Below are 19,535 nucleotides of genomic sequence, written 5' to 3'. Positions count from 1 at the left end.
CAAAGGCTTGCCAAATGGCAACCGTCTGGTGCTTATGTCAAGCTGTTAGGGCCAAAAAGAAATCGCAAGGCTTCAAAACTCTCTGCCATTCTCAGTCTTATAATTTAGAGCAATTATTTATCAGATAGAAATAGCCCGAGCAGAAAGGTTTACCTGATTTTTCTTTATTAACAGCTGCACAGTCTGGAGGTTGTGGCCATGATCCGTGGAAGTTGCCAAAGGCATCCTCTCTCCAACCCACAACTGGGAAAAATTGTAAATAAGTGGTCAGATCCACTCAGAGGAACAAATACACGACAGAAACAAGAGCGGTGAAGGGCAGTGAGGGACAGCAAGGGTGAGCTTCAGAGAGTGCTCAGCCCCCTCGGGAGGGCTGTCTGGGGAAGCATGCCCTTGTTCTCTGAGACAAGGGTAGAGAGAGTCTTTCCAACTTTACCTCATCCTCAAGATCAGACTCACTGTGAGTCCTCATTACTTTTAAAAAGTCTGTTTTAGGGCCGTTAAAATCCTAGAGTATCCCTAGATAACGTGAGCAGCACAATGGAGTTGCACTTAGTGTGAAAAGGGAAAGAAACTTTAGACCATCCAGAGCGTGGACTTTGACAGCTCAGCTTGCCAACGTGGCCCAAGGTGAGGTTGACTGAGAAGTGAGAACATGGGCTTTAGGACAGGCAAGGGGGCTTGTGGAAAAGCCACGTGTACAGCGGGGGTTGACTCACGATCTCGTCCTCCACATCCCTGTTGAACTGATGGATCTCTTTGGAGGCCAGCAGGTTATGCTTCCTCTCGTTCAAAGGCTCCAGCAACTCCATGAACTTGGTCTGCACGGTGAGGCGCTTGCTGTCCACCTCGTCGGTGCTCTTCCCTTCCTGACTCAGGGCCTGGGCTTGGCTTTGGAGCTCTTCGATCTCCTTCTTCCGCACTTCCATCTGATTCTCCAGCATCTGAAGGCAAAGAAGCAGCCTCAGCACTCAGCAGAGACTACTTTTGCAGTGACTGGCTCTAAGCAGAACTGCTGGGCCTGGGACTTGGCCACACTGCAAAGCCAGCAATGGGAGCCACTGGAAGATTTTGCCACTGATTAGCTTTTTCAACATCAATGGAACTGTTTTCAAGTAAATTTGAGGTAAATTCATTTGCCTTTAAAGTCCTCTACAGTGATGTAATATAAACAGTTACTTTCATTATCTATAAAGTGCCTTGAACAACTCAGATAACTGTCACAAATCAAGATGTTAAACAACAAAGTATGTGAATATTTCTTTCATGTAAAATGCAGAATTGAATGAGATGAGTATTTATTTAACTGTTAAATAGCGATAACACCATTAACTAAGAAAATTATCAGTCCCATACACAGACAGCCGACAACCAATACTCCTAATACTGTGTCTTTCTAGGCTGGACAGGTATCTTTCTATTCTGGAAATGTTGTATGATGCTGTTAGAGCAAGTACTTTTCTGGGTTAAAAATGCCTTCCCATGGAAGGTGGACTCCTGAGAATGCAGTGAGTGAGAAAAAACTGTAAGGACTATGGCTGTAAAACACAAACAAACCCAAGTCCATGATGGCTTGTCCACTTGCCTGTTGCTTTTTCAGCAGGATATTGACGCTGGTCAGGTCTTTGCCGTAGTCATCAGACTGAATCTGACTCTCCAGGCCGTGCAGCCATTTGTCTAGATCTGCGCAGCTCTGGGTGAAAAGTTCGGCCTTGTTTGCATCAAAGAGCCGCTGGGCCTTGGTCTGGGTAGTGGATTCAAGGACTTCCCACATTTCATGTAAACCAGTGAGTTTCTCCTTCACCACAGCTTCTGTTTCAGGCTTTTCTGAAATGAGCTGCATTCCTTCCTGGAAAACAAAACCAGCATGGTTGTAAATAAACAGTTTGCTACAGAAAAAATGTCACTGTGAAAAACAAACCTAGGATATTTGATCTGTGATTTACCCATTCATTCAACACACACAGTATTTCCACATGAAGTTACTGCTCAATAAAATCAACAATGGCCTAGCTTGCGTACATTACATGGGTTTCATGGGAATGAAGCAATAAATGCTACATGCTGAAACAGTTTCAACTAAGGCAATGGAATACTAAATGCTAATAACCTGACTTCATCCCCTCTACTCCATGACCAAAGATGATATAAAACACACTATTACTACTGTTATTATTTTGAGACAGGGTCTTGTTCTGTCACCCAGGCTGAAGTATAGTGGCGTGATCTTAGCTCACTGCAACCTCTGCCTCCTGGGCTCGTGACTCAGCCTCCCCAATAGCTGGGATTACAGGCGCACACCACCAGGCCTGGCTATTTTTGTACGTTTCATAAGGATGGGGTTTCCCCATGTTGGCCAAGCTGGTCTCAAACTCCTGGCCTCAAGTAATTCACCCGCCTTGGCCTCTCAAAGTGCTGGGATTACAGGTGTGAGCCACCATGCCCTGCCAACACATTATTTTAACCATGAAGAATCTGAAACAATTTAAAAAGTCTAAAAGGAGAGAAAGGAGGGGTGGGGAACTCCACATTCATCTTCAGTTATGCTGCACAGAATCTCTCTGTGCCAGAATTACACGTTATAATTATTATTATAGTGCCTGGTATACAGTAGTCTCACAGGAAAAAGGAATTTTAAAAAATATGTATATATTTAAAATTATGTGCAATCTGTCACAGTGCAACACAAATAATATGATCAAGACAGTGGAATCCCCGCACGAGAGCTCACAGTCCATCAGCAACAGCAGATGAGAGGCATGACAGAAACTAAATGCCTAATATTTGTTCTAAGATAAATCAAGCATTTTCTACTATCTGGTTGGGTTTCTGCTTTTTTTCCCTTTTGATGGGTTGAATTCAGGAACCCGTAAGTGCAAAGGGAGCTACTATTACTGGCTGTGTAACTTATGTAAATGTACAGATAAGACTCCATTCTCCTGCCTCAGCCTCCCAAGTAGCTGGGACTACAGGCACCCGCCAACTCGCCCGGCTAGTTTTTTGTATTTTTTTAGTAGAGACGGGGTTTCGCCGTGTTAGCCAGGATGGTCTCGATCTCCTGACCTCGCGATCCACCCATCTCGGCCTCCCAAAGTGCTGGGATTACAGGCTTGAGCCAGTGAGCTGAGATCCGGCCACTGCACTCCAGCCTGGGCGACAGAGCGAGACTCCGTCTCAAAAAAAAAAAAAAAAAAAAAAAAAAAAAAAGACTCAGATGTGCTGGAAAATGTGCTAAATAAAAAGGAGGTTATTACTACCCTGTTTGTTTTCTCACTATGGCCACATCAAATGTTGTAACTCACCTTCTCAATTTTGTCAAGCCATTCTTTGTTGGATGCAAGTTCTGCCATAAATGCTTGATGCTTCAACCATTTACTGTGCAGATTTCTGGCTTCATCGTAAGACATGTCCTGGGCTGTGAGCATCTTCTCATTGATCCAGAGAGACAGCTAGGGAAAGATCAGAAGGATTCAGAGATTGTGATCCTAGACATCAGCCTTTTTTCCGCCTGCAAAGGGTTGTGTTTATGTCATATTATGCATACTACACACATTTCCATGGTGACAGACAACCAAATATTTAACTTCACAACTCCGACCCGTCATGACAGGTGTCCATTAGATGGAGCTTGTACCTGAGCTCTGCTCCAAACTATATCTAACATTCATTCCAGAAGTACAAAAGCTCTATAAGCTAGCTTTCAAACTGTTTGGCACTCAAAACTGGCTTTCCCCACAAAAGGCCCGTGTTCAAAATTCTGCCCTAAGCAGTCCAAGACACGACCCTTTTTCTCTTCCAAATACCTGTGTCAGCTATACCATGTTAATCATGATTGACTTTTACCCCATTTGGCAATCCTTCTAACTCTTTTAGTTCTTTTTATTTAAAAAAACAAAACAAAAACTACTTATTTATAACTTCCTTTTTGCGGGTGCATCGAAGGGAATGCCAAAAGGCATAAATAACTTGCTCACTGTAGGACTAAGGCAACAATGATGCCCTTTCAATGTTTCCTTCAAGTTTGAGTCACCTTCACCTCTTTTTCTACAGCCTCAAGTTCTCTAAAAACCTTTCATTCACACCAAGAACACTTCACAGGACTTGATTTTGAGACCCAACATGTCTGCTTGGATCTGAACTCTGGAGAGCCACACAAAGGCTGCAGGCCGCTGACAGACCTGAGAAAGGAGCTGTCTTACTGGGGTCAGCCAAACGCCAGGCCCAGACCTACTTTTGCTGGCTTCCATCCCGAATCGGCCCTGGCTCATTACCGCTTGCCTGTAATGGCCATGCCAGAGTTCTGATTCCCACTCCATTTGCTGTGCTAACCTAGGAAGAGCTTTTTGTTTGCCCAGGCTGAAGATACACAAAAGAATGCAGAGCCAGCCTGGAATCAGAAGCAACCAACTGAAGGGACCATGTCCCTTCTCCTGAGTGACCGTGAGAAGCCCACTTTTATACCAGTTATTGTCACAACAAATTGGCACCTTAAATCCTTCATGGTTCTATCAACAAAGATCTACAAGTGGCACATAAAACCAGTAGAAGTACTTACAGAATTAACATTTCCAAGGCCCTTCCACTCCCGCTGTGGGCTGCTGCCAGGAAAGGCTCCCCCAGAGATTTGTTTTTTGGAAATGACGTCAAGGAGAGTGATGTGGGTCACAGGAGCCCCCCGGCTCTGAAAGTGGGTGAACTCTTGGGTATTGTCCCTACCTTTCTTGGGCTACTCACCACGCAGGGAATGGCACAGGGGGCAGAGGGTGGGAGGGGGTTAAAAGCAAAAGGTAGTGAGCTTTTTGATGTCACTCTCCGTTGAGGGAAAAATTAGCAAATCTCATAAAGCCCTTCGTCATCAAAGACAATGGATGTATTACACAATAAAGGCACTGCACTTCCTACTTTGAAATAATTATCTATGTTCCAGTTTTCTGGGCAGCTAAATCTGAAAGACTATGGCCATTCAATCTTAGGGGAAAAGAGGTTAAAGGGAAACTGAATGACAAAATTTTTCCCTGTATTCTGTACATACACACAAAATAGAAGGCGTTTATCGATTCCAAGTGCCAAGGACATTCACATATTTTCACTATTCATAACCACCTACCCAAGAGGGATTAAAGAGAGAGAGAGAGAGAGGGAGCGCTACATAAAAATCAGAGGCTTATAAACAAATCTGCTCTTTGCTGAACACATCATCCTACAGATAAAGCATCATGCGATACAGCACAATGAAATGGATCTATGGAACTTGCTAGTTCATCAGCATTCTGGAGCCAGAGCTACAGTTATTATTTGTGGGCATTTACAAAGGTCATTTAAGAATTTACTCATTCTCTGCAGAAAAGAACACTGCAGATTGGAAAAAAGGAAAAAATACTTTGATCATTGAATTAAGCTAACAGCAAAGGACTAACGCACATCCCTGCACCAGACACATGTAGACATACTGTCTGCCTTCCTGGAAAAATAAAAATCAGTTCCAGAAAGTAGGTGGTATAGTGTGAGGAAATACTACAAAAAAAGGAACACCTTTAAAATCATTCATTCATTTTTCAGGATATCACATGAAAATAACACTACAGGCCAGGTGCGGTGACTCACGCCTGTAATCCCAGCACTTTAGGAGGCCAAGGCGGGTGGATCACTTGAGGCCAGGAGTTCAAGACCAGCCTGGCCAAGAGGGTGAAACCTCATCTCTACTAAAAATACAAAAACTAGCTGGGTGTGGTGGCACATGCCTGGAATCCCAGCTACTCGGAAGGCTTAGGTAGGAGACTCGCTTGAACCCAGGAGGTGGGGGCTGTAGTGAGCCGAGATCCCACCACTGCACTCCAGCCTGGGCAACAGAGAGAGACTCTGTCTCAAAACAAAACAAAAACACTACAAAGATGATGATGGTTTCTATCTTCCCACTGTAACTGGGAATAGGAGGGTCCCTGCTCATTCCAGCATACTGTATATGCCAGCATACTGTATTGCTGGTACAACAGTTGTCCTCATCTAGGCGGTGTTTATGCGGGTGGCAACAGGGGTAGATCTTACAACCCACACCTTCTCTAGCCAAGGCACCCAACAAGGAAGGAAGCCGAAAAAAGAGACAAACCCCTGGATTCCCCATACCTTGAACAATACCAACATCCTGTAATAATAATAAATTTGACCTCTGAGTGCTCTGTAAATATCTACCAGAATGACCGGTAGATTATCAAATGTAGGGCTGGTCCGCACACAAACACCATTCTCAAAAGATTCTGGCTTAAAAGGGGTATATTTTAATAAGGCTGAATGATGGAAAAATTTATAGCCAACGACTGTATCACCCTTTTGATTATAGTACTATACCAAGGGTTTTAGAGCCCCCAAGCTCGACCTAAATTCCACCAACCATGCAGAGACTACACATGCTGGTGTGGGATACACGACACCTCCCACACGCACCATGGCTGTACTAACTTCTAATGTGGCTCAAGGACAGACAGGCAGAACAAGGGAAGACAGGATAAACCAGGATGAGTTGGCAGAGCAGTCACATGGAGATATGCAAATCATCTCCTGGACATAAAAAGCCCCACCTAAACTTTCCTGTGTCCTTTGAGAAGTCACAGAAGACAGAGCCCCTGGGCATGCCTCACAATCACTGGAACTCAGCCAAGGTGTGTGTGGAGGAGAGAACTCCTCATAACCAGGGATGCTAATTTAGAGCAAGTGGAAACAAAGATCTAAAGACCTATTAAGACTGACCATTTCCGTGATTCCATTGGGAAGAACCAAAACTTTATGTACTTATTTTCCCATATATGTCTACTTGTGAAATCTACATATGTCAGTGGAAAATAAGAGACTGGAAATTTCCAATACAAATGAGTTTCTCTCAAGGGTTCCCTGGCCACTCATGTGCTCGCTCCCTGGCCTTCTTTTTCTCAGATTTAACCTTAGCTTTACCATTGTTAGGTAAATGAATTTCATCTTATTAACTTGCCCTTTAAAAGCAGGAGTGTGGGATCCCATTGACCTCCCCATCCCCAGGAGTATGAGCTGAGGTTACAGGGAGTCACTGATGGTTCCTCAAGGTGGAACAGGGACTACCAATCTGTGAAAGGCACAGTCCAAGCTGCAAACACCTCTTCATCCCTTTTACTCCCTATGGTGAAAATGGCAACTGGTATTACTGCAGCACACTAGGCCAACTCCATATAGCTAGCTTTAGATCCCATTACTCTCTTCTATGCCCTGTCTTGGAACACGAATGCCTCTGTAAATCAGTATCCTATTCAAATGGGTTACTAATGCTTGCGTGTCACTTAGAAGAGGCACTCCTGTCTTCAGCCTGTCTGGCTCCAGGCAAATCCCCCAGAGACCTAGATTCATCAATGTGGTGCTTAAAGCTGACAGACCCTAAGCTTCATAGTTTAGGGGCTTTCCTTCTTAAGGTTATGCTGCAAGAGCATATTGCAAGATTCACAGTAAGACAGCAGTTTAACGGACGCAAAGGATTGCTTCTGTTATACGTGATCTAACGCAGCTGTCATTGGAGCCGTATTTCTTTTAATGCACAGTCACACGTTTGCGTGCAGGGTGTCTGCGATGATAGGAGTTGTATTCTCAGCATATGACCTGATTCTACCCCCATACTCTTAGCCCCATCAAGGTTCCTGCAGTTTTGTGTGGATATTCCTCACCCCATTTTTGCCTGAGGATTTTTATTTTAATAAACCAGAGAGGGCTGAGTGTCTGTTGTTCTCCGGCAGAGAGAGAAATATGGTATGCTCATGAACTCACATGTGAAATCAGCTAGATGCTATTCTCCAACTAGCGTGCAGAGAAACTACTTTTTTCTGGCCAACTTTAGATTTCAAAGTTTGTGCACGTATGAGAAGAGCATGAAAGAGTACAATGATCATCAGATTAATACCACATGTTAAAACTTGGTGCTTGGAATCAACATTACTGCTCTTTGCATGTTAGATACAGCCTGAAAGATGGATAGATGAAGGTCTTAAGTGAATAAGAAACTAATTTGTATTTTTAAAATCTCCACTTCTTACTTGGTAGCCAGTTTCAGTTCCCTTTAGTTCTTTCCTTCCATACCATTGAAATGTACATTGCTTTAAAGAGTGAAAACATGACACTAAATGCTTTTAGGTTGCACAATATTCTAGGACATCCATATCCAATAGAACTTCCTTTGACCATAGAAATGTTCTATATTTGTGTTGTCTAACATGGTAGCCACTAGTCATAGTTGGCTACGGAGCACTAAAATATAGCTAGTGATGGAAGAACTATGCTCTAGTTTTATTTAATTATACTTAATTTAAAAAGAAATAGCCAACCAAGCATAAAGACATTGTGGCTGGTGGCTACTGTAATGAACAGTGGAGTACTATACTATTAATATAATATTCTAGATTATAATGATCTAATTAAGCTGTAACTTGTAGGCTGGAGAACTGACGAAGTGCCACATATCCCTGCCTGCGAGTCAAATGGGTGCTATGGATTTCTGGTTTCATTAATTTTATAATCCAAAAGGCTCTTGTGCTAAATGCTGGTTGGCAATTGCTATTACTGGAATCCAGGAACGGAGGGATTAAAAAGCAACATACCTCTTGACAATCTTGCAGGAATTTCTGTAGATCCCTGTTGTCCTTCAACCTCATCAAAAGTTCACTGGCTGTCTCACGATTCTTCCTATGTCTATTAGAATGGTAACAAAAATAATTTTTAAAGAAAAAAGTAGAGAATCTTGAAATACAGAATACAAATCAATTTCTTTCCTGAATTTCTAACTACGCTAAAAAGAGTTCACTTGCAGTTCTCAATAATGTGAAGAGAGAAGATAAAGAGATTTTAGCATCCTCCAAAGGAGTAAGCCGCAGTCCCAGAGAGACCCAAACACCTGCCCAAACTACACAACAGGCCGAACATACTGTCAAATGATCTATACAAATCTGGTGCCTCCTAATCTGGTGTTGAGAAAAACATACGAGCACACGCTATGTACAAATCCTTATTTTAGGCACCGGGGGAGAACTGGAAACTTATTTTTAAGAAGCTTATACCTGGGTGACACATACAAGGCTAAGAAAATATATATAATCATGTAACTGGCTTTAAACAAATGTTTCCTGATAAACAGTTTCTCATCTTAAAAAAAACTCACCAAAAATAAAACAAAAAGGAATGAAAATTTTTAGACCTGTAAGACTACATACTAACTCAATTCCACTTTTAATCAATTGATAAGGGTAGTTAAAGCTCAAAGAAGTTAAAACACAAAACCTTAAATAATAACTTGTAAGAATTAGAAAGAGCTGCTGAATTTGGTAAACGCTAAAGTAAAGGGGGTCCTCACTCCCTACTTGGCTCCTTCCTCATCTGCTGTGAAGGTGCCAGCATTCTTTGGCAAACTTCCTTCATGCATCCAGTGGCTTAGAGACTGGAAACTGAGAAAGAGCAGCGTGAATGCCTAGCAAAGGATTGTCTTCCAGTGGCTCCACCACAACAGGGGAGAGCTTTACTTCCAATACGGGAGGACCCACTGAGGATTCAGAAGCACTGCCATACATACACTTCCTTGATATTCCTGAGTTGCCTAAGCAAGAAAGCCAGTCTATATTCAGGGTATTAAGACAGATAAAGGAAGAGTGCAACTGAGGACAGCTGGGTTTCCAATCTGATTCGTAGAGCAATTTCTTACTGCCTGTGCCTGCACAAGGTCTCTCCTCCATCCGCCAAACCCTGAGGCAGGGATGAGGAAGAACACATAGCCTTGGATTCTCCACCACACTGAGTAAAAGCAGCGTGGTGAACACGTGCTGCTGACTGGTGTCTGAAGAAACTTCCCCAGGAGAAAGAAAGATGTTAGAGTAGAGATGCATGCACCACACAGGCCCTCAGTGGCTGTGGACATTCCCCAGGAGAAAGAAAGATGTTAGAGTAGAGATGCATGCACCACACAGGCCCTCAGTGGCTGCGGACAATGCAGTGTCATAGCCGTTGTCTGCCTGGAGAACCAAAGGAAAAAGCCCTCTGCCCCTATAGCTCCTGCAGGTACCAGTGGCTACAGAACAGTAGAAATTATACATATTTACATGTTATAACATCATATATAATTATATTATGTAAATTACAGTATTATATACAATTATTATAAATAAAAATATTAGGCATATGTTAGATAGAAATAATGCCTTTTTAATTTTTTTAAGTTGAAAGGAGTTCCATAGCATCAGGAAAAGAGATTTTAATATGCTTATCCCACACAGGCAAAACGCAAACATAGAAAAATAGTTACACTATAATGCTAAATGAAAAGAGTTTATACATATTAAACAATACAAAACTCCAAGGCATGGGTTAGAAGCCAAACACTTAAAATGGCATATGCTACAGATGGGATTAAGGACAGTAGTTCTCCCCTTGAAAATGTTAGACATTTACTGCTTTTATAACAACAAAAAATAATAAGGCCAGAGACATTTTATGTCATTGCATCTATCATCAGAGACCAAAATTAAATTTAAAAAAATAAAAGACTGTTAGTGAATTTGGGCTAAAAAGAATTAGTCATCTAAGAATGTGGATGGGTTACGAAGGTCAAAAGGAAATTCCCTTCCCTCAAATTCCAATTCTATTTCGAGGGGAGTTCAAGAACGCAAATCTTTAGAAAGGAGGTAATATGAGTTGGAGTTAGTGACAAATGCAGGAGTCCTGTCCCTAGTCAAAGGGATAAAGGATTCCATTCCCTTCGGCATGGCATCTCATTTAAGTCCTACAGTGGCAGGGAAGAATCCCAGATACTGGAAATTAACAACAGGACACACATCCTCGCCTCTCACGGAAATAATAGAAATGAACGCAACTTCAAACACTGTCTGGAAAGGTTCATTAAGGGAGAAATACAACCAGACAGAATCCTCAATGTGTTTCTTATATAATCAACTCTCATGCATGCCCAGCAGATACCTGCCTGGGCAGCCTTTGTTTTACAGTGGGACCATCAAGATGGGAAGGAGGAGGCAAGGATTTAGAATCACATGTCCAAATGACACCGATCTATGCGCAGGTGTGACAATGGCCTTTGTGTGGTGTGAAACACAGCCACACAGGCATCTGGGACTGCCACTGACTCAGAAAACACTTAAAAGAAGCGAGTGTGGCTTAATGGTTTACTAGTGCAATGGACATCATTCACGGGAAGTGAAACTCAGGAAATTCCATGTTGGATCTCGGATTCAATTATAGGCAAGGGCCTGAGAAGGACCTTCTAAAACTAGGCTGTAGTTTCCACAGAACTAAGAGTGCTTTTCCATCTCTCACGTTCTCTCCCCGTCAGAAGACTCAAAAAAGCTCCCTCATCACATGAAGCAGATGTGGGTGTTCTGGTTTCTGTGAATAGTCAAGAACCCCAGGTGCCTGAGTGAAACAACTGGGTAATTTTTAAGCCTGTTTTCCGGTGTGAGAGAGGGTCTTGCTTTATGAAGCTGGATACTGTTCCTTGTTCCCCATGAACTGTGCTGTGGCTGGAATTTCCCTTTTGGCCAGGAGCTCCCTCCCTCCCTGTTCACATCCGCAAGGGCAGGCTGAGGACAGTCTCTCCCCACTCACAGGCACTCTGAAGGCCACTCATGCCCCACCCACACCTGTCAGAGTCAGTGTCTTTGTTCTGGTACTCTTTCATTTCAACAGCTCAGGAGATTTCCTGAATGTAAGCACATTATAATGACTACATTCTAGGAGAACCGCTTCACCACAGTGTCAGGATGTTTCGAGGAGTGGGGATTACATCTGAAGGTTTAGATGTTTACTTAGCTTGTGCTCCTACAACACCTGGAACTCACAAATGTGTGTGTTTTCATAACAGACAAGTACCCTCGAGGGTCAGTTTCAGTTCTGTGGGCCTCTGGGGACATTAAAGTGAAATCAGAGTTCAGTTAACATCAGTGGAGAAAAATAAGAAAATGTAGTTCTCCCGATGGCAGCTCATCTGGAAGCTCCCTCCTTCCATCTTTATTATGCTTATTGATAGTACAGGGTCATTTTTACATTTCTTTTTTAAAACTGAGGAAACCTAAGGAAGCTCTGGAACACCAGGAGCCCGGGCTCTTGGTCAAGGGCAAAAGGAAGGTTAAGCCACAACTGAGGACTGCTGCTGCTGAAATGTTTTCTCATATCCAGGAGTCTTGACAGCATCATCTGCTTCCAACAGCTTTGTACTGTTGCAGCACTGGGGACATAAAAAGAAACCAAGGAAGCACCAAGACAGCTGCACGCCTGCCTGAATGCACATGTCCCTAACAGCCAAGCCCGCCTGTAGGAAACCAGCTGTGCGCATCTAACATGAAGTACATAGGATACCTTATTTACAAAATACTCAGAGTTAGTATTACAAAAAAGGAAGTTTTTTTCCTCTAGGTTAAGAATGCTTTGCCCAATCACTGTTTCTCACACTCATTTAAGGAGGGTTTGGTGGATTTATTTTTCTTTTTTGCAGCTGTTTTAAAAGCAACAGATACAAAATTATAATTAATATAAGTTATGCTCTATTCCACAATACCACCCTAGAGAACATACGGTTCAGGCTGGGAATCAGCTAAGAAAAAAAGATTGGAAGTGCTAAAGACAGGAGTTCAATCTTTGGAAACAGTCATCCCCTCTCCACCCATCTTATTTTAAGTCAACCTGACCGGGGGTCCCAGGAAACCCTCTCGGATGTGGTAAGCAAAGGAGTATTTTTCCTTTCCAATACACCTGAAGGCCAGAAGAGAGGCACAGAGGAAGAGTTTGTTTTTTGATGATATCAGTCTCACAGCAAGCTGTTAAATTCAACCCTAACTGGAACAGAGGCTAGTGACTGATCCAGTGGCTGGTCCAGACTGGCCTGTGCTAGTGCATCCAACCCCTGATCTGCCCCAACCTCCAACTTAAGTAACCAGGGCAAGGCAAGAGGAAGGGGTGAGTCAAAGAGTTAGGGTCAAATGGAGTCCACTGGCCTCCAGCCAGGCAGGAAATCTTTCAGACACACACACACACACACACACACACACACACACACACACACACACAAAGTAAATAAATAAATAATTTTAAACAAGAAATGAAGAAAGTGTATCCAATCCTGGAGATGCCCTGGCAGAAGAGGAAAATAACCTTTGCTCTTATTTACCTCCCATCATGAAAAAGATCCTATTACAGCACTATCCAAGCCAATTTTCTAAAAAAGTCCAGATTATGTTCCTTTGTGGCTTTGCCAGGTACTCAGAACAGGCCAGCTTCACCCTCCCTTCCCACTCTGCTGACAGGTTTCTTTCTCATGGATGAAGGGAAACATGGGCTTAGCTGGGAGTATCTGGCGCCAGGGGTCCTATCAGGTGACACAAGCATGTGTCAATCCTCAAAGGGCATGGCTTACACCTGAATGCGATGCAGCATTGCAGCTCTTACAGGTCCTTGGTTAAGAATTAGCTTGGCTTCTCAGGCTTTCTTTCCTTTTGTGGACACTTGTACATGTCTCACCAGAACCACATTCTCAGGCAGTCATGCACGGCTCACTAATTTTCTGTTTGGGTAGATGAAATTCTGCTGGGCGCCCATATTCCGCCCACTGGGAAATTTATGCCCACACTCCCAAGGGCTTCTGGCCAACAATTCAGAAGTTTGAGAGCCCCAACATGCAAGTCTCCCTTAAGAACCTCAGAAAACTGTACCTGTCGTCAATAGAGTCCACCTTCTCCTGGATGCGATCTGAGTTGATGTTCCCATCGCTCACCAGCCTCCGGCCAGTCTCCACCACAGCGTTGATCTTCTCCTCATTGGCGTCCATGGTGGTCATGAAGTCCTCTTGCTTTTTAATTGCTGCTTCAGCTCCTTCCAAGGTGGTAGGCATTTCAGTGTGAGCCAGAACATACTCCTTATTTAAAAAGAGAAACATGTCATAACGGATCAATGAAGGATTTCATTTTCCTGTGTTCTACATTTCCATGCAACATACTTCACAACACTTTCATTACACTTACCTGAAATAATTACATCATATCAAATTAAAAGTTACGAGGTAAAAAAACCCAGTGGGACACTGTAACTGACCGAATTTCCTCAGGGGTTAAATGCTCTAAAATTTTTTTTCCAAAGTGAGTGAGGAAAGGAACCAAAGCTTTGTGCATCAGCCTCAAGGGTCCTCTCACGTGCCCGTCAAGGCAACAGTAATGTACCCTTCATACTCTCTCATTGAGACAGTAGCAATCCTGAAGTTGGTGACTATCCTCAGCTGTTTTTATTTCTCTAATCGCTGCCTTGTGTCCTCAGGTGAAGTCCCTGACCCTTTTAGAGCAAGAAGACAGATTGGTCTCAAGAAAAAAACAAAATCTTCACTGTACTTTTTTTTTTTTTTTTTTTAAAGAGACAGTGTCTCATCCTGCTACCCAGGCTGGAGGGCAGTGGCACAATCACAGCTCACTTCAGCCTTGACCTCCTGGGCTCAAGTGATTCTCCTGCCCCTGCCTTCCCAAGAGCTGGGATTATAGGAGTGAGTCATCATGCCTGGCCCTCACTGTATCTTTTAAATGGGATCAATACCTCAATTATGAGGACATACTATGTCCTAAATGGCAGTTGAAATCAAATAGTACTTTGTAAGGCAAAGCAGCTCCTATGCAAAGCAATTCCTGTCCCCTACAATGTGATGGATTTCAGCGCCTCAAGAGTATTGGGAAAAAAAATCTGTCTCTAAATTATCCATATAATTCCATACAGGTGTGGGTTAAATCAGCTGCCCCAGCCAAAACATTTCAAAAGGCAGCCAGGGCTGCTTTCATGGAAAGGAAGCAAAGGCAGGAACAAACCTTACCTGGTTGTTAAGAAAGGCTTCTGCTTGCTTCGTGTCTCTGAGGAACTGCTGGTAGGCATGTGACTGGGAAAGGAGATTTTGTCTGTTCTCCCACATCTTGTGCAGCTCGTTCCATCCAGTGTCCAGGGCCTGCAGCCGCTGCCGCAGAAACATGTACTGGGCATCGGTCTGCCCCTGGGTGACCATCTCGCCCATGTCCCTCATCTTCTGGTAGTCCTCCTCATAGTTGTCAATCTCGTTCTTGATGTTCTCATGCTGCGTGAGCAGCTTCTCGGCCTCGGTCAGGGTGTTTGGCATGTCCTCCGAGGCGATTGCTGTCTGGGTCCTAGAGAGCCAGGACTGGAAGTCGTCCAAGTCCCGTAGGAACTGCTGCAGCTTGCTGGCCTCTCCCAGGGAGGCCTCTCGGTTTTTCAGGGTGGTCTTCATCTCCTCCCACACGTCGCTGATCTCGGCCAGCCGAGACAGGATGGCCTGGGCCTGGTCGGGGTGCTCGGACTCCAGCTTCTCCGCCTCCTTCTGCAGGTCACTCAGCTTTGCCTCAATGGCCACCAAGTCCCGCTCCATGCCGGTCAGCTTGCGCTGCAGGGCCATGACGCCAGCCAGGTCATTGCCCAGGTCCTGGGTGGACTCGATGACCTTGGTCTTTTCCCGAATCCAGGATTTGGTTTCGTTGCACTCAAGGTGGTAGTTCTGGATGCTCAGGGCAGACAGCAGGGCATCCTTCTTCCTGTCAACCAGTTCTCTGAACTGGCTCCACCTGTGAGTGCAGGGGCAGAGAGCGAGTGTGAAAAAGGGAAGACCGACCACGGCTGGACTGCAAAAGGAACAGTGATGGGTTAATGCTGCTTATCTGTTTTCTCCATCTTTGCTTTCAGTACATGCTTTTTGGAAAATTATCTCACTCAGACTATGAACACCAAATATAATGTAAATGGCTCAGGGATGCAATGTAATCCGGAAAAAGCCTGTCACAAAGAGGAATGTGTTACAGAGCTCCAATGTGAGCAATTACAACACATCCATTCCCAGAGTCAATTAATTCATGTCTGCAACACACATTTTATACATCTCTGAACTCCACCTAATGAATGTTTTCCAAATCTAAGACTCTAAGACTGATGGTAACCTTCAAAACTGGGGCCAGGTGCCACAACTTACTCAAACATGTTTACTCAACAAAAAGGTAACACTGGAACAAAGGTCTGCCCTGACAATCAGGACTTTCCCATTGGCAAATTAAGTGTTGAACATGCTAGAGTCCTGTTCCTGAAGTTACTTTAAAATGGATAGCACAGGTGTCATCTTGATACCTTCTACACTGGACACAGGTCACACCAAGGCCCTAACTTTGGTGTGCAGAGGGGCAGGCGCTGGGCTGGCTCAGATCATCCTCCCGCAACCAATGATGTTGCCCTGAGAGACACTTCTTACAAAACAAGGACGTGTCAAAAGGCAGGTGCCAATGCCATGACATCAGTGTTGCAATGTCAATGACCCCATGTGGGAAATTCCCAACAGCAAGGCTCAGTGAGTGACCTCACCCTCCCCAGCCCCACACGCGGGAGGCTGGCAGGCTGCTGGCTGCGTGCTCACCTCGTGTTGAGTTTGTCCTGCTGGGCTTTGATTTCCTTCTCACTTGGGTTGCCACTGTGCATCAGCTGGCGTGCAATCTGGTTCACCACTGCGACCCGGGAAGCTTGGTTGTTCATTTCTGGTTCTAGGCTCTCAAATCTGAAACGGCAATTTGACAGGGTGGTTACTTCCTGGCCCACTGGTGGTCACAAGGAACAGGCCAATGACTGGCAGTGCCCCGCTCACCTGTGCTGGATGACCTCCAGATCCTCCAGCTTCTCTGGGATCTGCATGTTGTTGAGCCACTGCTCCTTTTCGTCGATCCAGAGCTCACAGGCATCGGCCTCGCTGAACATCTTGTACAGGGCCAGGGTGTCCTGGAGTGCCTGCTTCCGCAGCCGTGTCAGCTCTGCCACCTCCTTATATCGCTCCTCGATGCCTGACAGCCTGCCCCTCACGTCTGGAGACTCGGCATGCTCCTGGGGGAGGGCGCTGGCTTGCTCGTGCAGCGTGTCAAGGGTGGGCCTGTAATTGGCAATCTCTTCCGCCACGTCCTTGTGTTTCTTGACCAGAGACTGTGTGGAATATTCATCGTGGCCCACGTCGCTGCTGGAGACAATCTTGAGGATGTCCAGCATCCAGGCATCAATGTCGTCAGCATCTGCCTGGAACTGGTGCAGCAGGGAGGCCTCCTCCAGGCGCTTCTTCCGAATGGCCGAGAGCTGCTCTAGGTTGGCCCACTGCTCCCGGATGTAAATGATCCTCTCACGGATCTTCTCCGACCCGAAGTGCTCCTCCGTGATCATGTCTTCGCCTTCCTTGATGGCCTGCTCGAAGTGGCCACTGCGGCCGCTCATCTCGTCCTCGAACGCCCGGTGCTTGCTGAGCAGGCGCATGACGCTGGTCAGGTCTTTCCCGTAATCGTCTGAGGACAGGATCTTCTCCTTCTCCCGTATCCAGCCTTCCTCTTCTGCCATCTCCCAGAAGAACTTCCAGAGGCGGCGGGACTCTTCCAGACGGGCCCTGCGCTCAGCCGCCAGCTGGCAAAGCTCTTGATAACAGAACTCCATGTGGGCCACGCGGTCTCGGATCACCTGGGGGTCGCAGGGCTTGTAACCTGTTTAACATCAAGGAAGGAATGTAGGTGTGTGATGGAGCTCAGCACGGGTGCAGGCTCACCGACAGGCAGTGAGCTACAGCCCGTGTACTTATGATTACCAGCTCACTGCTAAATCTAAATGCAGGGCCATGTGATAAGGCAATGGAGCACCTTCTAATATCTTGACTAGAACAGGAGTGAGGGCAATGATAAATATTTTTTTTTTTTTGCCCAACCGCAGACCAAGTGATCATCCTCCTGCAAGAAAGCACTTGAATCATATGAAAAAGGCAATTGAATATAATTGTTTCTAGAAATACATGAAGCAAAACCAAATCATTCTAAACATCCTCCAAACAGAGATATGTGCAACCAGCTGTGAAAACCAGGAGCCGCTGGAGCAGCCATACCAGGGTGTCGGTGCATGGCCAGAAAGAGTGAGGTCTGGCAAAAGTCTCACTGCCAAACACCAAGCCACTCAAAGCCAAGCAGCATTTGTGTATTTAAGGAAAGGACATATGAATTCCAGAAAAACAAGACAGAGTTAGTGTTCAGAAGGCCACTCCACTGTATCTCATGCTCCCATGACAAACCCACTAGGAATGTATAGTGGCAGAGTAACTTCAAAAGCCCCATTGTGTTTCTATAAATATGAATCTCTGGTAATCTGGAGGTAATGCTTGGAATGGGCCATCCTTACCTTCCCCGTCTGTTGCGAACTTCTGGGCAGAGGCATTGACACCTCTCACCCGCTCTGCCTGGATGCCAATGTCTGCTTCAACCAGGGTGTGCTTCTGTAACAGGTCTTCCACACCAAGTAAGTGTTTGCCATAGTCTTGAGACAATACTAGCACCTGTGCACAAGAAGCAACCAAAAGGACATCTGTGACTATAGCCTTGACTTCAGCATGACGTAATCTTTGGACAGAGAGCCAGCAATGAAGCTGTGCCTTCCCTCTAGTCTGCCATGGACCCCACACCTTCAGGGGAAGATGATGGTCAACAAACCAGAATAAAACAAATCAAACCTGAAGGCCTGAGTCAGGAGAGCTATCACAAACTAACGATTACCAACCTTGGAATAAGCAAGTCAAATCTACACTAAAAAGTGCAGAATAGAAGAAAAAGGTGGTGAGGGCCAGCAGGGGTGGGGATGGGGAGGGTGGGCAGGGGTGCTGTATGAAAGATTCCAAAATATAAACTGAAACTTCAAGAAGAAACCGCTGCAACAACTGCTTAAAAATAAAAAAAATAAATAAAGGTGATAGACTTGGTCACTTCAAAGTTGAAAGAAATCTTTTAGAAGTTGCTGAGCCTGTAAGTGAATGTTTTTCCTCTGTTAAGAGCTTATTGGTATGCCTCTACTATACTTACACAATCTATGGGAGAAGAATCTACTTGAAAAGCTTATAAGCCACATCTTTAAACCAATAAGGAGAGCAGGGTCAGGTGGCTGTCTTGCTTAGCAGACCCCAAGCAACTTCTAGGGTTTAAGTTTGAACCCACTGATATTTTCTTGTTTCTTCCATCAACCAGCCAAATTTGGGGGCCTCATTCTACATCCTTACCAGATGGGATTTCTACTTCACTCTTACTTCTGAGAAGTCTCTGGACCAACTGAGTTACAATGTGCATCATGATTTACAAAATGAAAAGTCCCTCTCTGCTAGATTTTACGAACGTTTCTATTTTGAGAGGTCAAGAGAGACAAGACCTAAGAAAATCATAAATCCGGAACAATAGCAGGGAAAACTGATGGTATCAGGTGACCTTGCCCCTCTGCCAGGAACAGTCCAAGAGGTAGGCAACAGATGACAGCTTATATCCTGGGAAGGGAATCTCTTGCATAAGGTCAAGCTTGGGAGCACAGTGTGCTGAGACAAAAGGAGGTTTCATGGGACTGTCTGAAAACTGACCTATTTTCTTCTATCTACAAGGCTAAAGGCCTTCCAGCTAGAGAACTGCTTGACATGGCTGAGCATTCCATGGCCTGCATCGGAGGACAGGAACAGG

The 19,535-nt window shown here is 44.7% G+C and overlaps 1 protein-coding gene across 4 annotated transcripts in view; it reads right to left on the bottom strand.

Annotated features, from left to right (window-relative positions):
* Positions 1 to 19,535, bottom strand: part of SPTBN1 (spectrin beta, non-erythrocytic 1) — a 212,491-nt gene that overhangs the window by 23,527 nt on the left and 169,429 nt on the right. For all 4 annotated transcript variants that reach the window (XM_030921675.1, XM_030921676.1, XM_010378898.2 and 1 more), the window contains 10 exons: positions 18,223 to 18,376; positions 16,670 to 17,540; positions 16,445 to 16,582; positions 14,852 to 15,608; positions 13,713 to 13,915; positions 8,610 to 8,700; positions 3,303 to 3,449; positions 1,586 to 1,849; positions 720 to 944; positions 154 to 243 (listed from right to left, as the gene is read on the bottom strand). In XM_030921675.1, coding sequence (XP_030777535.1) covers positions 154 to 243; positions 720 to 944; positions 1,586 to 1,849; positions 3,303 to 3,449; positions 8,610 to 8,700; positions 13,713 to 13,915; positions 14,852 to 15,608; positions 16,445 to 16,582; positions 16,670 to 17,540; positions 18,223 to 18,376 — 2,940 coding nt within the window. The remainder of the gene's footprint in view (positions 1 to 153; positions 244 to 719; positions 945 to 1,585; positions 1,850 to 3,302; positions 3,450 to 8,609; positions 8,701 to 13,712; positions 13,916 to 14,851; positions 15,609 to 16,444; positions 16,583 to 16,669; positions 17,541 to 18,222; positions 18,377 to 19,535) is intronic.

This window comes from Rhinopithecus roxellana, chromosome 17 (assembly GCF_007565055.1).
Source record: "Rhinopithecus roxellana isolate Shanxi Qingling chromosome 17, ASM756505v1, whole genome shotgun sequence".
In the NCBI taxonomy this organism is placed as follows: domain Eukaryota; kingdom Metazoa; phylum Chordata; class Mammalia; order Primates; family Cercopithecidae; genus Rhinopithecus; species Rhinopithecus roxellana.
The sequence above is the reverse complement of the archived record's forward strand: the minus strand, read 5'-3'. Positions and strand labels throughout refer to the sequence as shown.